Source organism: Pezoporus flaviventris, unplaced genomic scaffold (genome assembly GCF_033815535.1).
Source record: "Pezoporus flaviventris isolate CSIRO_AGI_PZ_B2104156 unplaced genomic scaffold, CSIRO_AGI_Pfla_v1 ptg000031l, whole genome shotgun sequence".
NCBI classification, from domain to species: Eukaryota; Metazoa; Chordata; class Aves; order Psittaciformes; family Psittacidae; genus Pezoporus; species Pezoporus flaviventris.
Genome location: NW_026892579.1, coordinates 29,621,968 through 29,646,247, shown reverse-complemented (window position 1 = coordinate 29,646,247; position 24,280 = coordinate 29,621,968). Strand labels below are relative to the sequence as shown.

The following is a 24,280-nucleotide window of genomic DNA, read 5'->3' as shown; positions in this document are numbered from 1 at the left end:
CGGGGCGGGGGCCGCATGGCGGCGGGGCGGGGCGGCGGGAGGAGGAGGAGCGGGGGGTGCCACCGCCGGAGGGAGAGAGGGAGGATCGCGGCGCGGCGCAAAGCAACCCGCAGCCGCGGGGACTGGGCCGGGGCGACAGCTGACATCACGCACCAGAGCTGCTACAGAGGGAGGCGGAAAATGGCCGCTGCCAGGTACCAAGGCAGCTTCCCGCGCTGCCGGGCTCACCTGAGGGGAGAGGGCCGGGCGGCCGGGGCGCGGCAGAGGTCGCCCGTGCCGGCTTGTGCCCGTTGGCAGGGGGGCTCTGCGGCGGCGCCGATCGCGGTGTGGTGTCCTCGCTGTCGCGGGGGCAGGGGCTGGGGAGCGCTGGCAGGACACGTCCGAGAGGGCCCGCGCGTTTGGCCGACCCCAGGTCCTGGGACTGGGATTTGGCCAGAGCCCCCGCCGGCTGTCCCGGATGCGAGGTGCAGGGCAGACACCGGTCTCTGGGCGGTGTGCGGTGCGAGCGCTCGCCAAGGGGATTCCTGCGCGGAAGCCGTGTGGAAGTTGGGTGGTGCAGGGGGTGCTGCAGCGGAGGCTGTGGCGGGACCATACCCTGTGTGTACCCTCGTACTGCAGTAAACTGCAGCGAGCTGCGGCCCGAGCTGAGGCGTCAAGCGTGGCGCAAACCTTCTGGCGCGTGCGGGTTGCTAATGCGGATAGTAACAGGGTTCACCCATGTCACTGCCGCTGCCTCTGTAGCTGTTACTTCGGTGGCGCTCCGTACTTCAGACCGTTTCAGAGGCCTTGGAAGTTGCAGTTCTAATCTCCCTCGTACCACTGAAAGCCAAAAAAAACTCAGGTGCTGAAAATACATCCAGGTACCGGTTTATGGTAGTGTGCTTGCCTGTGTTACTGAGGGAAAAGTTAGGTTAATTCGAGACAAAATCCGTGCTCTTTTCATGCATCTTAATGTGAGCAAATAAATCTGAGAAACATTTTCGAAATTTCAAGGTCAGGTTGGACAGGGCTCTGAGCAGCCTGATGTAGTTGAAGGTGTCCCTGCTCATTGCAGGGGGATTGGACTAGATGGCCATTAAATGTCCCTTCTAACCCAAACCATTGTATGACTCTGTGACTCTATAACTTCATAGAAATGTTGAAAATCTCTATATGTAAACATTGGAATAACATTGAAATGCTACTGCTTTATGACTGCTATAAAACTATATAGAAAAGCATATGTGAAGATTTGAATTAACTACAAAATATATACAAGCTGGAAGGCGAGAGTGGGAAACATATCCGTGGTAGCTGAAGTAGAAGAGGGAAAAATGGCCTCTGGAATACTAATAACATTGTAACACTTCACTGTACTCACATTAATGTGAGGGAAATACATTTTCATTGAAATATTCTCTTGATACCAGGTTGGGGGACTAAGTAAAGAGAGCAAAAAGAGAGTTGGCTTTTAGGTCTGTAATATTTTATTCCAGGAATTTTGTATCATTTCACACTGTACGCCAGCGTAGTGAGCCAGAATAGCCTGTCGTGTTGCTCTGTAACATGGAAAGTTGCTACGTTGCAGCCTGTGATTTAAAGCTTTCCCTTGCTGCCTGGGATCCGACAAATGCTATAAGGTTGTCTTGCATCACGTGGTGGGATATTGAAATCTTTCCTAATACCGCAGTACACTGCAGTAAAATGGTTTTAATGCAGATTACCTGGAGATCATTCAAATGGTTCATGTTCCCTCAGTGTAACATGAAGCAAATCAGAGTGATCCTCCTGGCAGCATGCTGCCCTGCTGCAGTGTTGATTCGCTGCAGTGCGTTGTAGGAACGGGAAACTTTTCACTATCTTTGGCTCTGCACTGATTTATTGTTTCAGAAGGGGATGGTAGAGGAAAGGTACCACGGCAGTGACTGCACGGTAAATTGCAGAGAAGTGAGAGGGAACGGTTATTTTCACATTGTTCTCGGGTAACAGTGCGCAGAAAACGTCTGACAGACAAATCTCTAGTGTTAGCTTGTTGGTTTAAGGTTTATAGCTTTTCCCTTCTAAAACTGAGGGCTCACTGGTGTCTTCATGACAACTGCTTAGTATTTGTTTTTCAAATGCAAAAGAGAGTACCATTTAGTACAAGAAATGCTGATGTGTGTGATTTTTTCAGAGAGCTACTGCTCCAGGCTTCTGAGTCAACTGTCTCACATGTACACCAAACTGCTGCTATGGCTTGCTTTATATTCATTGCTGCTCTGTTTGTTAAATACTGCAGGGTGTGGTAGTGTGGTTAAAACATTACTTCTATGGTGAATAAAGTTTAAGTTTGGTGAAGTTATTTCACATTAATATAAGCAAACTACTTGTGGGTAGATGTTGGGTTGTTGTTTGTTTTTTTTTCTCAAATAGTAATAAAGAGAAATTACAAGAGGCTCTACATATACATCTTTTTTAATCTAAGCTTCTTTACAGCATGTTTTCTAGGGAACTTTTCATAAATCTTAAGGATGATAAACAGAAAAGAGAAAAGGAATGAAGAGAGAAGGTTAAAAGAAAACCTCTCAGCTGAGATTTGACCTCCGAGAATCCCAGAGGTGAAGCTATTTCAGAGAAGAGGAAGTAAAAGAAGGTAACAGAGGGTTGCGACTGACTGTGACAAGAGTGTGTGGAATGGCATGGGAGGTCAGAAGACAGATGTAATTTATTGAGAGGCTGAATTAAGTAAGTCCAAGAGGGTTTTGTAATCTTAGAAGGCAGCCATCAACCCTGAAATAAATAAGGGGTACTGTTGCCATTTCAGAGTACGCATGACGTGGAGGTGCGAGAAGGTGGGAGGTAGCATCCTGCAGATGTTTGTTTTGATGAGGATCCGAGGGAAACAGGGCAGCAACAGAGTCACAGGCATAACTGAAGTTTTTGGCATGGAAGCAGCCTTTTACATGAGCAATGCTGAGGGAGGAGGTGGTGATAACTACTTTGGCAGAGGGATGAAAAAAAAAGTTCTGCTTCAGAGACTCCACAGCAAACAGGCGAGCAGCAAATGTTTGCAGTGGAAAAGGACAGGACAAGAGGGTGTTTCTCTGGTTGTAGTCACTCTAGAATGCAGTTATTTACCAGTTTTCCCAAGTTGCATGACGGAGAGGAACAGCACAGAAATTATGTCAAACTTCTGCAGTTTAATGGAAGAGTTGAGCTGGAAATGTGTTGTAGCAGCAGCCTTCCTGCAGGGACACAAGGCAGAGTTGACCTGAAATATTCTTTCAGCTAGCTTTTCATGATAACCTGTTCTGACTTAGCAGTCTTGCCCAGCAAGGCAGAGGTACTTTCATCCCTTACCCTTACCATTGCCACGTATGCAGAAGTACAGTACAATCTATGGAATAGTGTATTCCGTGTAAATTTACGTGAGGTTCGGCAATGTTTTTTAAAAGAAACTCTGAGTACTGTGGGTTAGGCTGGAAGGAGGAAAAAACAATCGTAAAAAGAAAATATGATGGTATTTTGAGTGGAGAATCCATGTCTGCAGACATCTGCTGACCTCCCTCGGTGTGAGCCATGGGATTCAAGGGCACTCCACAATTCCTTGCAGGCAACTCTCTGCTCCTGCAGATTCAGGCTCTGTGGACATCATTCTGCAATTATAAGGGCCCCTGTATCAGTGAGCCAAAAGAAAGAGGTCACATGCTAGATCTGGTGATGTGGACATGAGAATAGGAGATGATACATGATATGATTTCAGAAGAGTTGCTGAGGAAGTGAAAAGATAACTTCCTTTCATTGCTATGTAGCTATGCTTTAAGAACTGTGTTTCTACTACTTAATTATAATTAAGTAAAATATTCTGCTTAAGTGACTCCTTAACTGGTTAGAAGGGTTCTTTAATCATCTAAGACTTCTTAACAAAATATTTGCTTTTTTTTCTAACCAAACAGGAACCTAATCTACTTTTTGATTTACTAATAAAAAGGTAAATACAGTAGAAACCAAAGAAGCAAGCAAACTAAATACAGAAAATATCATTGTATATGAGTATTATGAAGTTTATGCTATGAAATAATTGACCATCCCCCTCAATATTCTACTTCACAGGTTACATGCTGTCCTAGCACTTTAAGCATGATATATGAGAAGATGTGGGAGTTTGTGGTAGATGATTAAAGCTTATAAAATACATTCTTCAGCTGAGAGAAAAAGAATTTCTAGCTTGATACAAGCATCACATTTCAAAAAAAATCTGTAACATGAAATGGTATGTTCTAAATTCCCTGGGATTATTGCACATCTTTGTTCTGCCAAGCATGTAAAATTGTTAGCGCCATACAGTGCTTTGTATGTTTGGAAGGCATGCTAGCATTAGTTAATCCTTACAGTATCACTAAAATTAGGAAAATATGTATTATTATTTCAGATCCTTTGAAAAAGAAGATAAATTGTAAAGGTTGTATGATTTACCCAAGACCAAACTGTGTGATTCAGTGCTGCAGCCTAGGTCCCTCCACGACTGGAACATCCTGCTGTCTGCAAGTGTCTTAGGTGATCATGTAAAACCAAATTCCTGCCTGCTTAGTATATGTAGAGGTAATTGTCCTTATTCTGCCGGTTCATCAACTCACACAACTTGCATGTTTTGATTCCCTCTGTTTATTAGACTGAATGTAAATCGAAGGGACTGTGAGCCATGCAACTGTACATTCATGGCTTACAGTATTGGTGGAAAAATGCTGGCAGTGATTCTGTGGGCATAAATTGACTTTGCAGACAGAGAAGCTGATCTTGAGCCCAGATGGAAATATACTGCTAAAACTCCTATGGCTTTTTTTTTTTTTTTATTACAGCAGTGGTATGCCCCTTTGTCCTTGGTTAAAATTTGTTCTGTATTCATTTTTGGCAGTGTTTAGTGTAGCAGTTGTCAGTCTGAATGTGGCCTTGCATTCCAGAGGGAATTGCACTTCATTAGTATTTTATGTGTATAATTGGAAGTTGTTTAAGGATTGTTTCAGACCGATATACAACACTGGTTGTTCAGCTCTTATTAAAGTAAGGTGAACTACATACACTAAAAAGACAATTTTACAGGAGGGGAAAAAGTAGTTCTAATCAGGTTTGAGGTTGTCTTTGCAGAGAAATGCCTTTCTGCCAATTCTTTAAGCGTACACAGAGCTCCTCTTAGTTGTAGTAATAGTCCCTGAAGTAAGGTGACAATGTATATGTCTCTTGTTCTAGCTCATGACCTTTAACAGTAATGCAGATCTTTTTTCTTTAACCAGAGATCATGCAGTTCATTCCCTCCTACCAACATGCTGCAAAAACAGAGCAATTGAGGAGGAGCTTTGGAGTAAAAGAGCAGGCATGACTTCTAATCTATCTTCACTCACCTGTGACAGCCAGTTAAGACATATAAGTAAAGAGAGTTAAAATGCCACTAGATTATTAAATACCGACTAGACCTCAAGCCTGGGATTTCCTACCTGCTATTTCACCTCTGTGCTCTTAGAGCTGAAGGCAGAATGTCACCAATAGCAATGCTTTGGAGCAGCACAGTTTATTGAAAGATAGCAGATAACTTATGCCATCTTATAAAAAGAGTAAGATTCATCCTCTTATACACTCTTATATCAAGTTATCAGTGGGTTTCTTTGAACTAGTCCAATCTGAAAGCACATTAGTTGCATGTGGAAAGTATGTCTAATTTTTTTTCAGCCTTTAGATGTTTGACTGCATGAGCAAGTGCACAGGTTTTGCCCCTCAGCGCAGATTTGCATGTGGTCAAACTTTCCCTAATGATGTTGCCTTTCCATAAACATCTTTAGACAGATTAAGTGAATGCATCACTGGTCTTTAACCTTTATAATTTGGGAGCTGTTAAGAGGTATTATGTTGAATTGCCCAAGCCAGGTCAGAATGAGTATAGCCAAGTGGTGGACTCTACAGAGCCATGCTGACTTGTTTCTCCTCCCAGGCTACTTATTGCTTCTAAGAGTTTGGATATATTAACCTGCATGGAAAGAGCTTCCATGTGACTATTCAAATTCCTGTAGCTTGGGTGTCTCATCCAGCTCAATAAATAAACTGATTTTGGTTGGTTTGTATGTTAGTACATTTTGTTGAGCATGTCATTTGTGAACAAGCCAATCGAAATGGTATTGGTTTTCCATCTGTTGGCTCTGAAATAGCTATGTAATAAAGATACTAATCTGTGATGTAGAATTAAGATAACTTCATGTGTCTTGTAATTTGGCATCTTCATGGGGATCTTTCACTGAGTATGGGATTAAGATTAACAAATGTAGGTGGTTTATAAGCATGTGAGGTATCTAAGCTATTTAAACTCAGTTCAATCACTGGGGGCAAAGAACAATTCACTTTCATGAACTGATGTGTTTAGTACTATTTGAGGTGCCTGGAGTTATTAACCACCTTCATCAGCCTGGGAGAGGGTTTAGTCCCTGTGTGGGACATGTGCCCGTCAGAAGAAGCTGTTGGAGGTCAGGTATAATAATTTATGGTATCTAACATTGCACTACACATTTATTTTTAGGCAACTGAATTGAGCCCTAGAGCTTTTGAAATAAGCTGAATTGTTCTCCAGGGAGTTTTAATTGTGTTCGTTAAGGGCTTGACTCTTATGACTGTTGAGTTGCTGAAGGCTGAGGCATCTCCAAAGGGATGGCAGTTGAGATAAAAGACCTGTGGGAGATTTGGATTTCTGGACTAGCAGCTGAAGGCCAAGCAGAATACCAGAAGACACTGGCACTAGATACTTGCATATCGGAAGCCAAACTGATCCCTAGCTCTCCAGTGACTGCAGTAGTAAATTAGACACCTGGTGCATCAGTGACACCTAAATGTAGGCATTTTAATCTAGAACTAAATCCTGCACTGAAAGCAGTGCTAGGTTACAGTCTTGTAATTTACTAAAATGAACACTGTTTCACTGTTAGTTGAATGAATTGTTAGTTAGAACAAAAGTTTAGTACTTCTAAGGCTTACTAAATATAATTGCTTAATAATGAATTATTCATCCTTTCCTATCATTCAGTATGACAAATAAAATTATTGTTTTGATACAAAAATCAGAGCTTTTCCAACAAACTTCAAGCTTTTTGATTTATGCCACAGTCCTGCAAAGGGCTTTGGCGTATTTAGATACTAATGTTATTTTATAGAACTTCTAGGTTGCTAAAACTCATGGAGGGCACTACTGTGAAAAATAATAATGGCTTCATGAATACCCTGGGTCACTCAAATAGATTCTGGTTTGTGGGACAAGGTATGGGCCAGATTCTGCATATAATCCTGTGGATTGTAAATGCTGCTGAGGCTTTGAAGTCAGCAAGACTATCTGCATAAATAAGGCCAGAAGATGTTCCTTTACCATGAATAGGATCGCTGTTTAGATAAGTATCTCAGATTATTTCATAGCTGGTCACACCAGGAGAGTGCTTTATCGTCAAGAAATGACGTGTTGGATAGCACTTGCAAAAATCATGTCATTTTATCCTTCCTGTGGAAGACAAGTGGGATCATTTCTGTGCATTTATAATCTTGAAAGTTGCAGTAATGTTCTCATAGATGCTTCCCCAGGTTTCCAGATTAATTTGGAACACAGCGATACTGATGATTCTGGAAAATCTGTACTCTGTATTTCTCAGCTGAGAGGAGCAGATTTGTGCTTTTAAGTCATATTTCCCCATGAAATGACTAAGATATCACATTGTAAATCTTTTGAGTGGTAACAACACTTCTGCTTCCAACAGTGCCTAATTCTGCTGAAATCATTAGTAAACCTTACACTGGGTATCAGGGAAATAAGATTAGAACCCACAAGAAAGTATGTAACATTCTTCAATATGGTTATGTTTTCCATCATATACTTGCCGCAGAGTGCTGGGGATTTTGAGACTTCAGCTCAGCTAAAGAGTTTTACACCAACATTGTATTTAGTGTCCTGACAAGTTCAATGTAAAATGCCACAGTCTGAGTAACACAAACCAAATCTGTGACTACAATTTATTATGCTGAATTGGAAATAAATAGTTTTGAGTGATGTAGATTAATGTTTTTTTTTCCTCAAAGAAAACTGGGATTATCAAGGGCTGGACTTAGAGGGTAGATAATATAAAGTGTTAGTACTTTGTTAGGGATCTGTGTTACACAGCTGTGGTACAGTTTCTTGTTTTGCTGAAATCAATGGCATGGCCCTATTTTAAGACAGCAGAATCAGACCCATTGAGTGGTCATACAATCTCATGTTGTACATTTGTAATACTTTACACTGCATTTACTGAAAGGAAAGAGAATTAATGATCTCAGCAAGCCATCTGCCAACTCTGGCTGAATGAAACAGACTATGTCAGTCAAAGGGTGAGATATGTCTTTAAAGGACTTTTGTGGTTTTTGTGAGGGTTTTTTTGTTCTAGCTTTTGGGGTTGCTTAGTAACAATATTCTGTGTGCAAATGTGTGGCATCTGTGCAGAATGTGAGGTGTTAACATGTTTGTAAAAATTAAGAGTCCAATTAATGTTTTCTCTGCAGAGCTTTAAAATTAAATGGCTCCTTCTTTTCTTTTTTTTCACCCCTTCTACAAATAACCTGCTTTAAGAAAAAGTAAAGACAGATTTCTTAGAAGAGTGAAAAATCATAGATTTGCATTTCAGTACTTCTCAAATAAGTAGCAAGTGTTTTCAAATGGAGAATAGAGCAGAATTAAGTAACTCGCAAAGCATAAGTGGCTTTCAAAGGTCATTTAATTCTCTCTGTGGTTAGTAGCTGCATGCAGGGTAATGTTTGTGAACCACTATATATCTTCCAATTAAACTACTGAACAAAGCACTCAGTGTCAGAAATCTCATATGATGGCTTGCAGAACTGTATTAGAAAGATTTTAAATGGAACCAGATGCACATTAAAAGACCTCATCCTTTTGGCTTCCTATAGCAGAAGGTCTGCTGGAATCTATCCTACTATTCAAAATCAGAAAAACCTAATACAGGATGAGGACCGTGGCAGCTTCTGTAAGGAGACATACCTCTGGATAGTCAGCAGAGAAAAGCAGGCTCTCCAGAGAGTAAGTCATCTGCTGTCTTCTAGATACATGTCTTGGGGTGAGATGAATCACCTCTCTTTCTGTGGTGACTGAGGCAAGTATGGCTAGACAACCTCTCACTATTAAGGCAGTAAAAGTTTAGTAAGGTCAATACCAGTTCCCAGGGTTTGTTTGGTTTTGGTTTGCTGCGGGTTTTTTTTTCCTAATGGTACAGTATATTTTGCCTTTGGTCTGTTTTGGCAAATGAGACATTTTAGAGGGAGGCATCTCCAGCAGTCCTGACTCAGACAAAGTTCACATTGACTCCAGAGGGAGAACAGGGTGAGAAAACATGGCAGGACTTAACTTCCAGTAAGTGAAGTGTTTTACTGTTCCTTTTCCTCATTAGAGACATTTTGTTCTACCTTTCCATTCCCTTTAATCACTGGCTAGAGATGATGCCAGCAGACAGTTAAGTATTATCCCCAGGGCTCATGGATTGTCACAATAAATTCTGTGAAAAGACATAGCTTGATTAATGTCTACTGCAGAAGCTGAAGAAATAGCTCCATGACAGAAAAATACTATCAACTATTGCACTCTGTTCCTTTTATTTCGCAATGTAATAATTTTATCATTTCATCTGTAATGCAAACAGTTTTTGCTGGTGCCCAGCAGAGCTGCAGCAGAGGAGAGGGGGTGTAGCCAGTTACTGTTGCTGCCTCACAACTGCTTTCCTGCCTTGGTCCCTTCAAAAGCAGCAGGAGCAACAGGACTGAGCACAAGCCTCAGGAAGCTGCTGAGTGGCTTTCAGATTCATACCAGGAGCTAAAGGAGTGCTTCAACCCCACCCTTCCTCCTTGACTGTCTGTGAAATACATTCCTCATTTCTCTCAGCATCCCGTGTAGCTTGTACTTTAACTTGGCAGCTCTTGAGGCTCTTGGTGAAGTCAGTTTAACTGTTTACTAGCATGTCCTCCCACTGCAGGCAAGAATCTTGACAGCTTAAAAGAATTTTACAGATAACTTAGACAAACTGCTGAGCTCCAAATCCTGATACGACCATGGTGAAAACTGTCCCTGGCTTTGAGTGATGGGATGGATTTTTGTGGATCCAGGTGCTTGTCTGTTGTAAAGACTATAGGGAATTTTGGTTGCTGTATGCTTCACAGCATCTACCAGTAGCCCTACACTGTTGTCATGGGCTCCAAACATCCAGAAGTCCACATGTGCATCTATTTCATTAAGCTGTATTGCATGTACACAAGTCTGATACCTTCCAAAAGCTGTTGAACTTACTGTCAATGTGCACAGTGTTGGCGCAGTGTGTATGTGAATATCCCCAGTGCCGTGGGGAGTCATCACTTGCCCTCCATAATGTGAACAGCCTGTGTATTCAATCTGTCCCTGGAAATCTGGGGCTTGCTTGCTAACCCTGTGAGTGCAGACCAAAAGAATGTCCATAGCTCAGAGAAGATTTGTCTCAATACAAAATGAGAGACAACATACAAACTGCTAGAGGAGTACAGGGAACCATTAAAAGAATACAGAAGTCAGTCCATCAGCTGTTAGCTGTAGCACACTGGCAGCTCAAACTTTGCTGCAATCCTGTTCATCTTATATGGGCTTTTAGGAGGGTAATGAAGTAGCTCACAAGTGCCAAGGGCCAAGGACAGGAAAGCTCAAAGTACTTCATTTGAGAATTGAAGAACTGTGTAATGGGAATTGCTGTTTTGGGTTGATCAGAGGTGGAAGTTAACATCTTCATGTTAACTGACTGGGGTACATACTCAAAAGCATTTTGAAAAAGAACGAAGAATATTGATGCCCACTGTGATTTCATACACCAAATGTTTTAAATCCTGTATACTGTTGCTAGGGCAAATATTCTGTTTCATTTTGGCCATCGCCTATCCCTAGTGAGGTCAATGCTGAAACTTTTCTTTCTTTGGGTTCTGTTTTGTCTGTACGTTTGTTCAGTTGAATGATCCTTGTCTGAGGTATGAGACTTGGCGTGGATCAGTGGCAGAATGAGGCCTATGGTGATTCATGCTACGCATAGATATTCAGACTGCTTCCTCTCCATAGATACTCAGACTCCATCCCTCTCTATTTACATGGGAGGAATGTTCCCAGTCTTTCTAACTGTCTTTAAAAAGATTAACATGAATTCTTGCAAACATAGTCTTCTTTCTTTATCAGGGCAGTACTTAGAAATCCTGCTACTAGCACACTCAACACATTCTGCATAAAAGCATGATTTAATACTCTCTTTAATGGTGGATTTCTTACACCACTTGCCTCATTGTATCAGTAAACATGTTGACAAGAACGCAGCTGTCTTTAGCAAATTAACAAGTTCACCCCTGTGTGAAAAGCCAGCTTTGTTGAGGCGTAGCACAGACGTGGTGAATAGTGGTGAGCTGGACTTCCAAACAAATTAACGTTGCCTCTTGAAGCACTGCAGCCAGATTTTCTCACTTCGACATAATAGCCCTGCGTAATTCTCCCTTCCTAGCTCTGAGTTTCCTTTTTGGCAGCTGCTACATGAGGCACTAGATTTGTTTCTGACTGATTGAGGCCAAGTAAATCACAAGTCATGCTATCACATCTGGGAATTTATGAAATTTCAGCCCCTTAGAAGTATTTTACCTCTATGAACTGACAGGCTAAAGCATATGTTTGCTAAAGAAAATATCAAGGTTTGACAAAATCAGATTTTCTATTTATTGGTTTATCTGATTTAATAATTTTAAAGTATAAAATGTCTTCAAGTATAATGGAAACACTTAAATAAACTGATTACATTTCCAGTAGAGTTTAATAGTGTGTGTTACATTTCACACTTTTGTATATGGCATATCAGCTTAATTAGAAAAATGAAGCACAAAGTACAACTTGTTCCTTTCTCCCAGTGCAGAACTTCAGTTCTTTAAAAAGCTCAGAAATGACCCTTTGCTTTAAAAGTATTGTTTTATTTAAGCAAAGGATTTAGTTTATCCCAAAGGATATTTGGCAATGGTTCTCCTTGTTGCTATTACACTTCATGAAGCAGCTCAGCTCTCTTCCAGTCCTGTCATTTCTTTTGTATGTCAAATTTTCCACTGCCAGAATGTGTCATACCTCTCCCAGTCAGTTGTCCTGCGTTATTCTGAGTTGGGTATCTGTGGCTGCAATTGAACATCTTGCTGTCTGTGACATGATTAATACAGCTCTGGAAGTCATACATCCCTCTTAGTAGCATGTATAGCTAGTACTTTCCTTCATTCTAGGGATTTTTAGCACACCTGTATCTTTCAGTCAGAGGCTGGACTGAAAACTTTTGTTAGGGCAAATGTCACAGTAACAGAGATCTCAGACAGGAGATAGATTAGGTGTCATAGTAGCATGGAAGCAAGGGCTCTGTGAGTGCAGGCTGTTCTCTGTGCATAGTCTTGGAGGCAACTGCCTGATGTACGTGTAATAAGAAACCCATCTCCCATCTTTCAGGGGAGATATAACATGCTGCTTGACTAGTTTTCATTTCCTTGTCCAGTATATTTTCATATAAGATAATTACCAATATCCAGGAATAGGAAGGTTGTTTGGGACTTTTCCTGTGACATGACACAATAACAGCTATTTTTCCAATGACATCCTGCAGGCAGTGTCTGTGTGACGAAAAAAACACTTAACAATGAAAAAATTCACACTGTTTGATTTTGTAAATGATAATTCACTGCAAATTGGAGAGACTTCATGGATACAGGACCTTCCCAGTGATGACAACAATCTAGAAAGACTTCTGAAACCAAATGAGCACGTGCTAGTAAACTGGCCTGTGGGAGAAAGAAAGACAGAAAGGCACCTGGTGAAAGTTGTGTACATGAGTGGTGAGTGCAGTTCCGAAGCATTTGCCTGATAGGAAATTTTAATCTGGTTGTTTTGCTCCCTGATTTTCTGTGCTTTGGCCTTTTTTTTTTTATCCCATCACTTCAGATGACCCCCAAGAGCTGGTGGAAATGATGCAGAAGATATTACGAGCAGATGAAATTACAAAAATACAAGTCCTTGGAAAAGGCAAGAGGAAGAGGATCGAAATGATATTTTCAGAAAGTGAGGACAGTGACCTGGATAAAGAAGAGGTGAGTTTCTGTCTTTCTGTGCCTGATATTGGTAGGTCTGTAATGGAATGAAATAGACTGTAATTATTGGTAATTATTGGTTATTCACAATATAATACAAAAATATGTATCATAAATGTAGGCATCTTCATGTAGTACCTCAGCACAATAACCTGTCACATTAATTAGGCCAGCAGATTTTGTCCTTTGCTATTTAAAGAGAAAAGTCTTGTTCAAGACTTGGCTGCTCTGTAGCTCTATTACATTTCCTCCCATAAGACAGAAATCTGACCATTGCCTAAGAAAGGAAAGGGATCAGGTTTTCTGAGCTTTGCACTGTGCTGAGATCGGCACTGACAAAATAAAGGAAAAGAAAACATAAAAGTTACAAACATATTTTTCAGAAATGCTGAGAATGTCAAGTGCACGGTGAATAAAAGTTAATGGTATACTAGGAGATACTGTAGTGAAAGGCTCTATAGGAATGCAAAGGCACTATTATGCTCCTGTTTTCAGGGGAAGGTGATGAAGCCTATAAAGAGAAAGAAATCATTGCAGGCATCTGCTCCTGCCAACATCCTGAGTCAGCTTGAAACATCTTTAATTAACAAACAGGTAAACATCTCATCTTCAGCAATTTCAATGTATTAAGCAAAAAGCAAACTGGAATGTATTTATTTAGGTGGGTGTAAGCCTTCTGTTTTAGTGAAATTGACAGTTCTAAAAGACACTACCTTGGAAAATTAGTGAATGGAAAACAGAGAGAGACCTAACAGTTATGTATTACACTGACATTTCATTTTTACTGTTAAGAGGAATGGTAATAACTATGTTCAGAAACAGCTATTACTAAAATGCATTCAGTTTGTTTATACATTCTGTGTACAAAGAGAATATTCTCTTTAGCCATATATTTTAATGTTAGTTTTAATGCATTAATTTCATGTTGTTATTGCTCTAGATAGCAGTTTGCCTGGGTTTGTTTTTCAGAGAGAGCCTTATGCAGGAAGCAACTTCTTGTACAGTGAAAGTAGCAGTGAGGATGAAGAGCCTTTATTTCAACTGTCCAAGGTAGAACTGTGTGCCAAAATAAAAGGTCTCAAACGGAAGCTGACAGACACCATGAGAGAAAACTGCCGCCTGAGGCAGTCGCTGGTTATGCTTCAAGGTAAAGTCAGGGGAAGTATTTTGATGAAGAGGAAAGCCTGAAGGTCATGGAAAAGCTTGATTTATAAGAGGCCATTTGGATGGGAATTATGATGCTCAAGCACCTGACATGATCAAGGCCTACTGTTAGCATCGAAGTGTTTGATATATGGCAACATTTAATTCCAGCAGCACTTGGAAAAAATGTCTTACGCAGGGGCTATGCAATCGTAGAAGTGGAAAAATCTGTCTAAATCCTGTCAGTCGCTCCCAAGAGAACCTTTCTGTATGCTGTATATAACCATTGGCTTAGCTCAAACACTCCACTGACCAGTCCAAGTGACTATTTACTAGCAGTCTTTCTTCATCTACTGAAATTTTATTTATTCTGGAAGGATTTAATTTCTAATTACTTTGGTAATTCCTCATTATCGGTAATCTTGATTCCAGGTGCAACAAATGTAGTCCTTTCCCAGAGGTTCTTTTAAAAATGAATCCTTCATCAGTTAGTGATCATCTCTGAAGCTCTTCTTACTTGTCCCTCTCCCTTACACTGGGGCAGCCAAGACTGAATCCAAAATTGTAAAACATTAGTGAATGAATAAGGTTTAAAGAGCTTTTGCTCCTTCCCTTGCCAGCTACATCATACCATCCCTAGACAGCCTAGTATCTCCTTTTTTATTCTTGTCTGATTTTTCAAGTGCCTATCAGTTTCACTGCCCACCTGATCCCATTCCATATGTTATTCATCTTGGTTTGAATCATTCATCTCCACCTTTTTGAATATTATTTTTAAACATTCTATTAGCATCTGACATCTTCTCTGACACATTTAGGTCCATTGCCTTGCAGTGTAAGCACTTGTATTAGTCTTTTACAGTATTTTCTGTACTTTAGTGATCCTGTATCTTGCTGATTCTTTATCCCTTGCATCCTTTTTGCTCTGAATTGATTTTTCTTAATGGACTTAATAAAAGTTTGCATTTGAAATTAAATATTACTTGAAGAAAAGGGTATTTAAAATATATTCTTTATAGATTAAAAAATAAAAACAAAATCTATGCAGTCTATGCAACTTCTTTGAAGAAAAAAAAAATCAGGCATAACATTATTTACCCCATATTTGATACCTTTACAGACTTGTAGAGATTTTGAGATAGCAAAAAGAGAAATATCGTGCTTAGTACCATGATGGGTGTAAACTACTGGTTCCTCTTGGCCTTGCAGAGAACTGATCTATACTATTCTAGAAACAGAGGCTGGCTTTTCATGGATGGGGAGAACAGAATAGCAGGTAAACATTTGACAGAACAGGAAAAAAGTATATTAAAGCCTCTTTGCTGACTAGTTTGACTCTCTTGCATTGTAACAGGAACCTAACTGCAAAAATACACATGCTTATTTAATTAGAGTCTGAAAACTTCGATTACTATTTTACTCCTCACTTTCCATTTGATTTCAGTGTTGCCACAAGCAGTCACCCATTTTGAGGAACTGGTAGGGATGGCTGAAGCACTGCTCAAAGGGGGAGTGACATCATCTGCATCCACTCTGCATTCACATGCTGTCTGGAAAGCATCTAACAATCCATTAGCAGATTCATATGCAGCTATGCACAGTAACTCCAGCTCACCAATAACTTTGAATGTTGAAGATGAGGAGCAACAGACAGAAAAACAGGTCAGTTAAAAGGTAATTTCAGGCATAAAAATTAACCTCATACAGTACAAATTTTACTGCTATAGTATAACCAATATAAAAAATAAGCATCAGTAAAAATCATTTGATCATTGTTCTGTTGATGATATGACTAATGAGCTCCTCATGCAGAAGGCTCTTTCCATGGGAAATACCAGACTTAATTCAGTGTGGTGCTCCACTTTAAAACTGGTTTTGATTGCAGTGGCTTTGCACATCTGTGACTGGGGATGCATGAAGAAAATACTGAGATCCAAGGATAACTTCCAGGCTAATGTTTTAGATGCCAAAGGGGACCAATAGTGTTTCAGAGATAATCTAAGAAAAATACCAGCAGTCTCTTTAAATGGTTAATAAGTAAATGGAGAATGCTATGTTCCTGCTGTAGTGTTAGACACCAGTAGAAATACATGTATGCATGTATACTGAGTGAAGATCCCCTGTTCTCTGTAATTATAACAGAGCATCATTGAGAAATCAGAGGCACAAAGGCCGTACATGAAAAATAGACGCAACAAAAAGAATAATTCTAGCTTCTGCATTCAAAATTTACATTCTTATGCACTGAGTCATGCCAGTTGGTGGAAATCATTCTTGTATGTTGTGGGGTTCTAAATCCCAAAGAAACTATTAAAAATTATCAAGGTGTGATTTGACTGACTATGGCAATACACCAAATTTGACCTACTATCTCCAAAGAAATTAAAAGTCCTAATTTTCTAAGCAACCTAACCTGACTTAAAGGTATCTCAAAACTGCCCGTTAGAAGAGTTCAAATGCTTAGGCTGTACAAGTGCTGCATGTAGAAGTCACTGTTAAAGCCTAGGACCAGATGTCACAGTTCTTAGGGCATGTCTGCTCAGAGGCAGGAATATTAGCTTGGGCATAGTGCCATGCTCCCAAGGCTGCACAAAATCTGTGCCAGAACTGGAGCACAGCCAGCCCACGTGGAGTGCAAGCAGAAGGAGTTAGATACGCATGAACATGTCCTGACTCCACTAGTGAGTAATAAGGATTGCTTGGAGAAGTGTTTGCTAGGATGAATGGGGTCCTTACCCTCTCCAACATTTGATTCTGATAAAATCAACCTGCATGTATAGTTCCAAACACAGTGTGCTGTGAAAGTTTAGTGTTGATATCAAGCACACAGTTTACAGAGATTCCATTCAAAATTGTGATTTAAAAAAAGAAAGTTAAAAAGATATTTCAGAGGTATACTATATAATATTTCTTGAGAACTGCAATAGTTATGCCTATAACCAATTTTGTTTTCCAGTTCAAGATCGAAAAATGGCAGATTGCACTTTGTAACAAGAGCAAACCTCAAAAGTTTATAAATGACTTGATGCAAGCACTTTATACACATGAATACATGGCTACACACAGCCTGACAGGTGCAAAGTCCTCCTCTTCAAAGGATAAAGCGGCAAAACCAGCTATGAATCAGAATGAAGTTCAGGAGATCATAGGTGATGGCTTGTTAACATTACTCAATGTGGCACTGACTTGACAGAGGGCTTTCTCTGAGGGAGGGGCTGTAATGCTTAACAGCTGGTCTGCTCAGGTGATGTGCTGTTTCATATTTCCTTCTGCAGCTACATACATTTAAACCATCTGTTACAAATGCTGGCAGTGAAATGCTAAGCAGCAGTATTTCTACTGTGTGAATTTTGTGGGGTTTATTTAAGTGGCTACTCAGGCACAGTGGTATTGTAAATTTTTTTAGCCTTTGAAAGGTTATCTACAACAGTCAAACTCAGATTATGATGCTAACAGATAGGGAAGGCAAAGAGAGGACACACTGAGGTCGAATTTAAAATGATGTCTGCTGTATTCTGAAGTTAGTGAATGTTATGAATTCTGACATTTTAAATAGCGCTGGAGGCAAAATGAGAGAGTAAGTACAGAAGACAGGAACAGTGATCAGAGAAGCAAACAAAATTTGTTTTGTGCTGAGGTTTAAGGCGGAAGAAGTTTGGTGCATAGGAAAGATGCAGATGGAAGTAATAGCTTTAAGGAAAACTATTTTGTGAGCCTATGAAGTCTGGTTTTTATTTGGTTTACACCTACAGCTTTATACTTGAGCAACATAGCCTAAATTCTGTGCTAGAATCCTTCTCCCATTGCCTTTCCAGGACTGCCTGTTCTCCTCCCAGCTTATCTCCAGCTCTTCTACCCTGGTCCAGTTTCATTGAAGTTGACCAGCAAATTCAAAAGTTACCAGTTATGGAAACATCTTGTCTTGAAGAACCTAGCTAGAGAACAAGGACCAAAGTCCAAAGAGAAAAGGAAGGGGTGAAAATATCTTTAGAGGCAGTAAGATGAGACAATTTTAGCATGATGTATAAGAAACCTTTAAAAGATTTCATGGGATGAGAAGAACTGTTGGACTCAATGGTCTTTTCCAACCTAAATAATTCTATGATGCTAAGAGCTATAAATGACTTCTAAAGGTGGATTCTGGGGAAGGGTCTAGGCAAAGCTGAGAAGGGAAGCAGAGAAGATAATCAGGATACTGAATACAGCATGCTGCAGAGAATTCAGTGACAGAGGGGAGCCTATAGAGAATTCAAAGAAGTCTGTTAAGAGAAATGAGAATACTCTTGAATTCAAATAGAGAAGTGTCAGCATTATACAGGAGAAAAGGAAAAATAAGAAGGAAGCCTGGGAGTTTTAGACTGGAGAAAGTGAGTTAGTAGATCAGATTATTTAAAGAAGATAGAAACTGTAAGACTTAAAAATGAAATGAAAGGGGATAAAAAAATCAAGGGAAAGGGTGCAGGAATCGCATTCCTGATGTTGAGTCAGTCCTGTTAGTACTGCATTCAAAAGAAGTTAGCCAGGCAAAACAGAAGGGAATTTTTAAGGGAAAACGACATCACCTGCAAATGAAAATTAATTAAAAAGCTCTGTAAGATTCAGAGGCATGAGGACTGATAAGGATAGGAAAAGGACTCTCTGATCAAGAACAGAACAAAGGGAGGGAGGATGAGCAAACACAAGTCACTGACTACAGGAAGCCCTTGTGGCCCTGGAGTTCCCTTTGAGTCTGCCAAGAGCAGGCACAGCAGTATGGAAAGCGCAGAGCTGGCACATGCAAAACCTATGAAGTAGTGTGTGAAGACAGCAAAGTAACTGGAGCTAAAGCTGAAGTAGCTGGAAATATCAAAGATGCAAGAAATGCATTTTAGGTCACATATCGATTGTTTCCCTGATTTGCATTCCTCATATATATTGTCTGTCTATTTTGCAGGAATCACAAAACAGTTGTTTCCAAACACAGATGATGCTTTAATTAGACGAATGATGGGACAAAAACTGAACAATTGCACCAAGAAGCCGATTTTAAGCAAAGATCTTAACTCAGGTGCTTTTCAGAAGCATAGCTTTTGGTAAGTCTGAAAAAAAAACCAAAAAAATGTAGTTTGCAATGTGTAATTTGTTTTATTATCCTGTGGTAACAAAATCTAAAATTACCATGAAGATACGTGTTCGTACAGGCATGGCCAAGTAGGTAAATACTTTTTGTACAAGGTTATGAAAATGTGTAATACAAAAAGCAGTCCAGCTTAACATTATGGTACAGAAAAAGTTGTACATTCTAGACAAAGCAGCATAAGACCATTAAATTATAGGAATGGAATACAGAAGTAAACACATGGAGTTACTTTGATCAATGTGTCTAGTTTAGCTTTGGCATTATTCTCTGTAGGATCTCCAAAGACCAGTCAGTTCTATTTTCATGTCACCTCTTACACCTCAATTAACCCACAAGTAAAGATAAGGAAAATCACACCTCTTTTATACCTACTGATAAAAGTACTGCTGGAAAGCTACATTAGCAATCTTTTACTGCCAGATGAATCTGAATTATTGGGACAGCGGAACTATTAAATAACCTTTTCTTATTATGGGTATTCTTATCTTTCAGTCTGAAATTGCTGAACCCATCCCTCTCATCAGTAAAGTCAGCTATTTGCATAGTACTGTTCCCACATACACCAAATGTATGCATCACAGAATAGTTGAGGTTGAGAGGGACCTCTGTAGATTGGCTAGTCCAACTCTTGCTGCTCAGAACAGGGTCACCTAGACCAGGTTGTTCAGAGCTGTGTACAGTTCTCCAAAGATGGAGACCCCACCACCTCTCTGAGCAACCCATGCCAGTGCCTGGTCACCCTCACTGTGAAAAGATGTTTTGTGATGTCAGATGTCATTTCCTGTGTTTCAATTTGTGCCTATTGCTTCTGGTCCTGCCACTGGGCATCACTGAGAAGAGGCACCATCTTCTTTACACCTTCCCATCAGATATTAATAAACACAGATAGATCTGCTTGACCCTGTTTGAGGTGAAACAGTGCCAGCACTCTCAGCCTCTCCTCAGGAATAGGATGAGATTAACAAGGAACAGATAAGAGATTAAAATCGGTGAGACAGGGAGAACAGATTTTTCCTTACTTACACTTTCCATATTGCAGTAGTATTTTATTCTTCCTAGTTCAGTTATCTTGTGCATGCTTTAAAATCTGTATTTGCAACTGTAAGACACTTCATAACAACAACAAACCAAAAACCAACCAATCAATCAAAAAACCCACCCCAAGGTATTTGACTATGTTACGACACAATTGTTTGAAAAATAGCAGTCCTTTGTTACTAAAATTCCTCTCTAATGCACCTGGTAATACTCCATGGACCATAAGTGGTCTATGAATTACTACTTGAGAAATACTCACATAATATCTACTGGAAGAATCCACATACACAGGCTTTCCCATCTGGAAACAATAGACAAATGCACCAACCTGGCTAAAATACAGTTTACTGTCTTGGTGCTTTTCACATAGAGATGAGAAAGCTTCGTAAACAAAGATCTTCTGTATTTGCAACATGCAGTGTGCATTGACTCACCGTAGTATTTTATCTTGTCCTTGACACACGTGGGAAAATAATAGCACAGAAACCCAGACTGTATTCTTTGAAAGCACTAATCTTAAATATTTTATATTTTAAATCTTTATCTCATCAGATATATCCATAAATTTTGCTAATTCCTAATCTTCTCATGTACAGACACGGTATTCCTGAAGCCTTACAGAAGGATCTTGAGCTAGCAATATAACAGTTCTGTTTGGTTTTTTTTAATACTGCCCGTAGACCTTTTAATTTAAACTTGATATTTTAAACATGTCTTTATGTCTGTTATTGCTAAGTACTTATGTAATATCTAGTCCAGCATCCACTGAAACCAGTGCAGATATTGCCTGCATAGTCTCTCTTGAATAAGATGCTTACTTGAATGCCTTTGTAATGGATTAATTTTACATCTGTTCATTTCCTCATTGTAAAAGCATTTAAGCACCCTGTAAGTAATTAAGATAACAGTGGTGATTCCTTTAACTCAGATGACACAAGTTTTCTCTGTAAGAAAATGAGAATTTAAAAGTGCTCATAATCTCACTGTTAATGCCTTCAGTTCACCTTCCAGCAATGAAGTACAGAGGGGTCAAGAGAAAATCCTGTTATGCAGTACCTTTAGTAACAGTTTACACACAAGCTACTAACTGGTGATACTGCAGTTTTGACCTTCTTCTTTGCTGCTCCTCCTTCCTTGCCCACCTCCTCTGCCTTTCTCCAGAATACAATTGCAATTCAAGAGAAGTGATTTGGAGTCAAATCTAAAGAGACAGACAAGTCACCATCTCAGAATCATAAGGCTGAGGTGAAACAAGGAAAAGGGGAATGTGCCAATGCAGTTAGTTAACTAGTTAACTCACTCTGCTGCTCAGAAACTAAGAGCAATAGTAAGTGCACATTTAATGTTAGCATTTCAAGATTAGTTATAAATTGTCTCAACAGTGGTTCAACAGCTGTTCCTCAGGGCATCATCTCTTCCACTGTTCCTCCCAGTACACAAGACCAGCAGGATGATGATTCACCAGCTACTAATGCACAAGTGCAGCAAAGTGACAGCCACCTGACTTCTCCACCTCCCACCCCACAAGGTCGGGAGGAGTGTTGCAAGCCCACTTCTAAGGCGGAGTCCTATCTCGCCAGCAGCTCACCAGCGCCCTCTCCCAACCAAGGTTGCGGACAGGATCTCAGGAATTCAGACAAGGAATAACAGAAGATACTTCATACCAGTTCAAATTCTCAGCGGAGATTATGGAGTAGTATAAAATAAAAAGGAAATAAAATCTAAACGGGCCTAGCAGTGGTGGACAGAGATACTGTAAGCAGAAGAGAAGCCTGAGAACTATTTTCTCAAACAAATGAAAATCCCACAACTTAGAAAGAAAATAAAGGCATATTAATATCTTTGGCTTTAAGATATTATTAAATATATGCATGTTATGCAGTAATTCAGAAAACGTAAACTTGCTCTGAAGAATATAAGTAGAATTCCCCTTAGTTAGAAAAAAACATTATTTAAAATAATGCCAAAAGAATGTATAAGAGGAACCATAATCCCCTTGCCCTCACCTTGAGAGCTGATGGAAAACTGCTTTTCTGACAAGAGAAAACTCTTGCATATTAATATTAAAAAGATACAGAGGTATAAAAAGAGAATAGAAAAATTTCCAAGTGAAATGAACCCTACGAATGGCTAGCATAGGGTTAGAAAGCACAGGGCCACATGAGCAGAGAAATAAAATAGGTATTTAAGGATGCTGTTAAACATTCTTAGGGCGATGAAACTGCAGCTCTCAAGATGCTTGCAGGAAAGAAGCAGCTCATTTTTAACCTCTGAAAGCTGGAAAGGCAATGAAAGAAGGCATGTTCCCTCTTATCTTGGAGAAGAGTCCTCCAGGATAACCTGTTTTGTTGTGGAGGCTGTGGCTTCTCTCACAGGCCTGCTGCTGCTGGAACTTTACTGGTTTGGCAGCTCTCACTCTCCCTTCTTCCCTGAACATCAGGTCCATAGGGTAAGGTTGCCTGATCCCCCTAGTCAGGAAATGGAGGACAATTTCTTGAAGATGACTAGTAAAGGGCTGAGTTACCAGCTTCTACTCCCTGTCTTTCAATGTTAGTATGCTACCTCTTGCTTAGAGAGAGGGTGGAGCATTCCCGCTTGGACTGGGACCAGAAAAATCCCAGGAACTGCCCAGTTCCTCTTGAGATCTGACACCACTTGTCCCAGGGAGCAGTTGGCAGTTACACACCCTGTAATTGCCTGAGAAGGAAGAGCAGGGGGGGAAGGTACATTTTTTTTGTCTCTGACTGATTTCAGGTTTACAGTGGGTGGTAGAATGGGAAGGAGAGAACACTTGGATTATAGCTTTTATGCTTGAGTGTACTTTCCCCAGAACAAAGAGTACTAATAGTTGAATTGATTTTAAATATGACAAGGAGGCAACTAAGCAATCTAGATGAAAAACATTCAAAACTAAAACCGACAAACACCCCCACAATACAAAGCTGGAGAAATCTATCTTGATATGAGGAAGATTTCTGTAACTCTGGAGATCTGAGTTACAGAAATAAATTAGGAATAGTATTAGGCTGAATGCCAGAAAAAAAATGGGTAAGGTTAGCAGCCAAATCTCGCTAAAGGGAAGTGCTGCAAACCTAACTGTACTAGAACAATGCACTCATGAAATGCACTGTGGAGAAGACTGTAGTGGGGGCTGGGGTATGAATTAAGTGATCTGCTAGCCTTTTTCATGTCTCATCTCTATCGATTTCTTCTAGATAGGATCAGGATGAAAGCAAGTATGAAATACATCTCATGTTATTAACTACCATCTATAAAATGTAACAGAAGGATGTTTGCTATTATGTACATTTTGTATATGTAGCTGTATGTACAGCATATAAGAATGTATATAGTTAATCATATTTTTGAAGCAACTTTCTATCAAATAAAATGAAACATTACTATGTCTTAGTTCTGTTTTACTGTCCTTACTGTCTTCTGGGTCTTTTCTCACATCAGCCTCTTGTACACTCTGACACATAAGCTTGGGTTGTCTCTTGTTTGCTTTTTATTTTCTCTTTAATAAGTGTTCTGAAGCCAGCTTCTGTAAAGCTGGTAAGTTTTAGCTGTGGAAGAGGTTGACCCATCTTACAAGGGCTCGCTAACCTTAAAATTGTTACAGCTGATATAGCACAGTTGCAGCTGTTCTGCTGCTCAGGAGGTGCAGAAGTGCTTGGGCAGGCATACAGAGCCACACATGACTGGCTGTTCTCCCTGTTGCTAGTGCAGCAGTGCAGGTCATGATGTTCTGTGTTTTTCTGTTCTGCTGAATGGGTAAGTTGTCAGAGGAAAACCAGTGAGGCTGGCAGCTCACCACAAAGAGTAAAGGAGGATTTTCATGGTAGGGTG

General features: G+C 40.1%; 1 protein-coding gene across 4 annotated transcripts; it reads left to right on the top strand.

Moving 5' to 3' along the window:
- Window positions 1–58: 58 nt before the first annotated feature.
- BEND6 (BEN domain containing 6) lies at window positions 59–23,839 on the top strand. Of its 4 annotated transcripts, none has more exons than XM_061460576.1 (10): window positions 59–194; window positions 2,489–2,611; window positions 12,651–12,879; window positions 12,986–13,131; window positions 13,627–13,725; window positions 14,101–14,278; window positions 15,719–15,936; window positions 17,231–17,423; window positions 19,208–19,346; window positions 21,814–23,839. In XM_061460576.1, exons 3-10 carry the CDS (start codon window positions 12,684–12,686, stop codon window positions 22,076–22,078), a joined length of 1,434 nt encoding a protein of 477 aa, XP_061316560.1. In that variant the 5' UTR covers window positions 59–194; window positions 2,489–2,611; window positions 12,651–12,683; the 3' UTR covers window positions 22,079–23,839. The 4 variants fall into 4 exon arrangements, with proteins under 4 accessions (XP_061316560.1, XP_061316558.1, XP_061316561.1 ...); XM_061460574.1 differs by having other exon boundaries at window positions 74–194; window positions 2,455–2,611; XM_061460575.1 differs by having other exon boundaries at window positions 95–194; window positions 2,444–2,611.
- Window positions 23,840–24,280: the final 441 nt, after the last annotated feature.

What these genes read in the sequence shown, in the direction of transcription:
- BEND6 (XM_061460576.1), top strand. Translation starts at nt 12,684, where the DNA reads ATGAAAAAATTCACACTGTTTGATTTTGTAAATGATAATTCACTGCAA. An exon ending in AGCAACAGACAGAAAAACAG is followed by an intron (nt 15,937 to 17,230) that starts GTCAGTTAAAAG and finishes TTTGTTTTCCAG; the next exon opens with TTCAAGATCGAAAAATGGCA. An exon ending in TTTCAGAAGCATAGCTTTTG is followed by an intron (nt 19,347 to 21,813) that starts GTAAGTCTGAAA and finishes TTGTCTCAACAG; the next exon opens with TGGTTCAACAGCTGTTCCTC.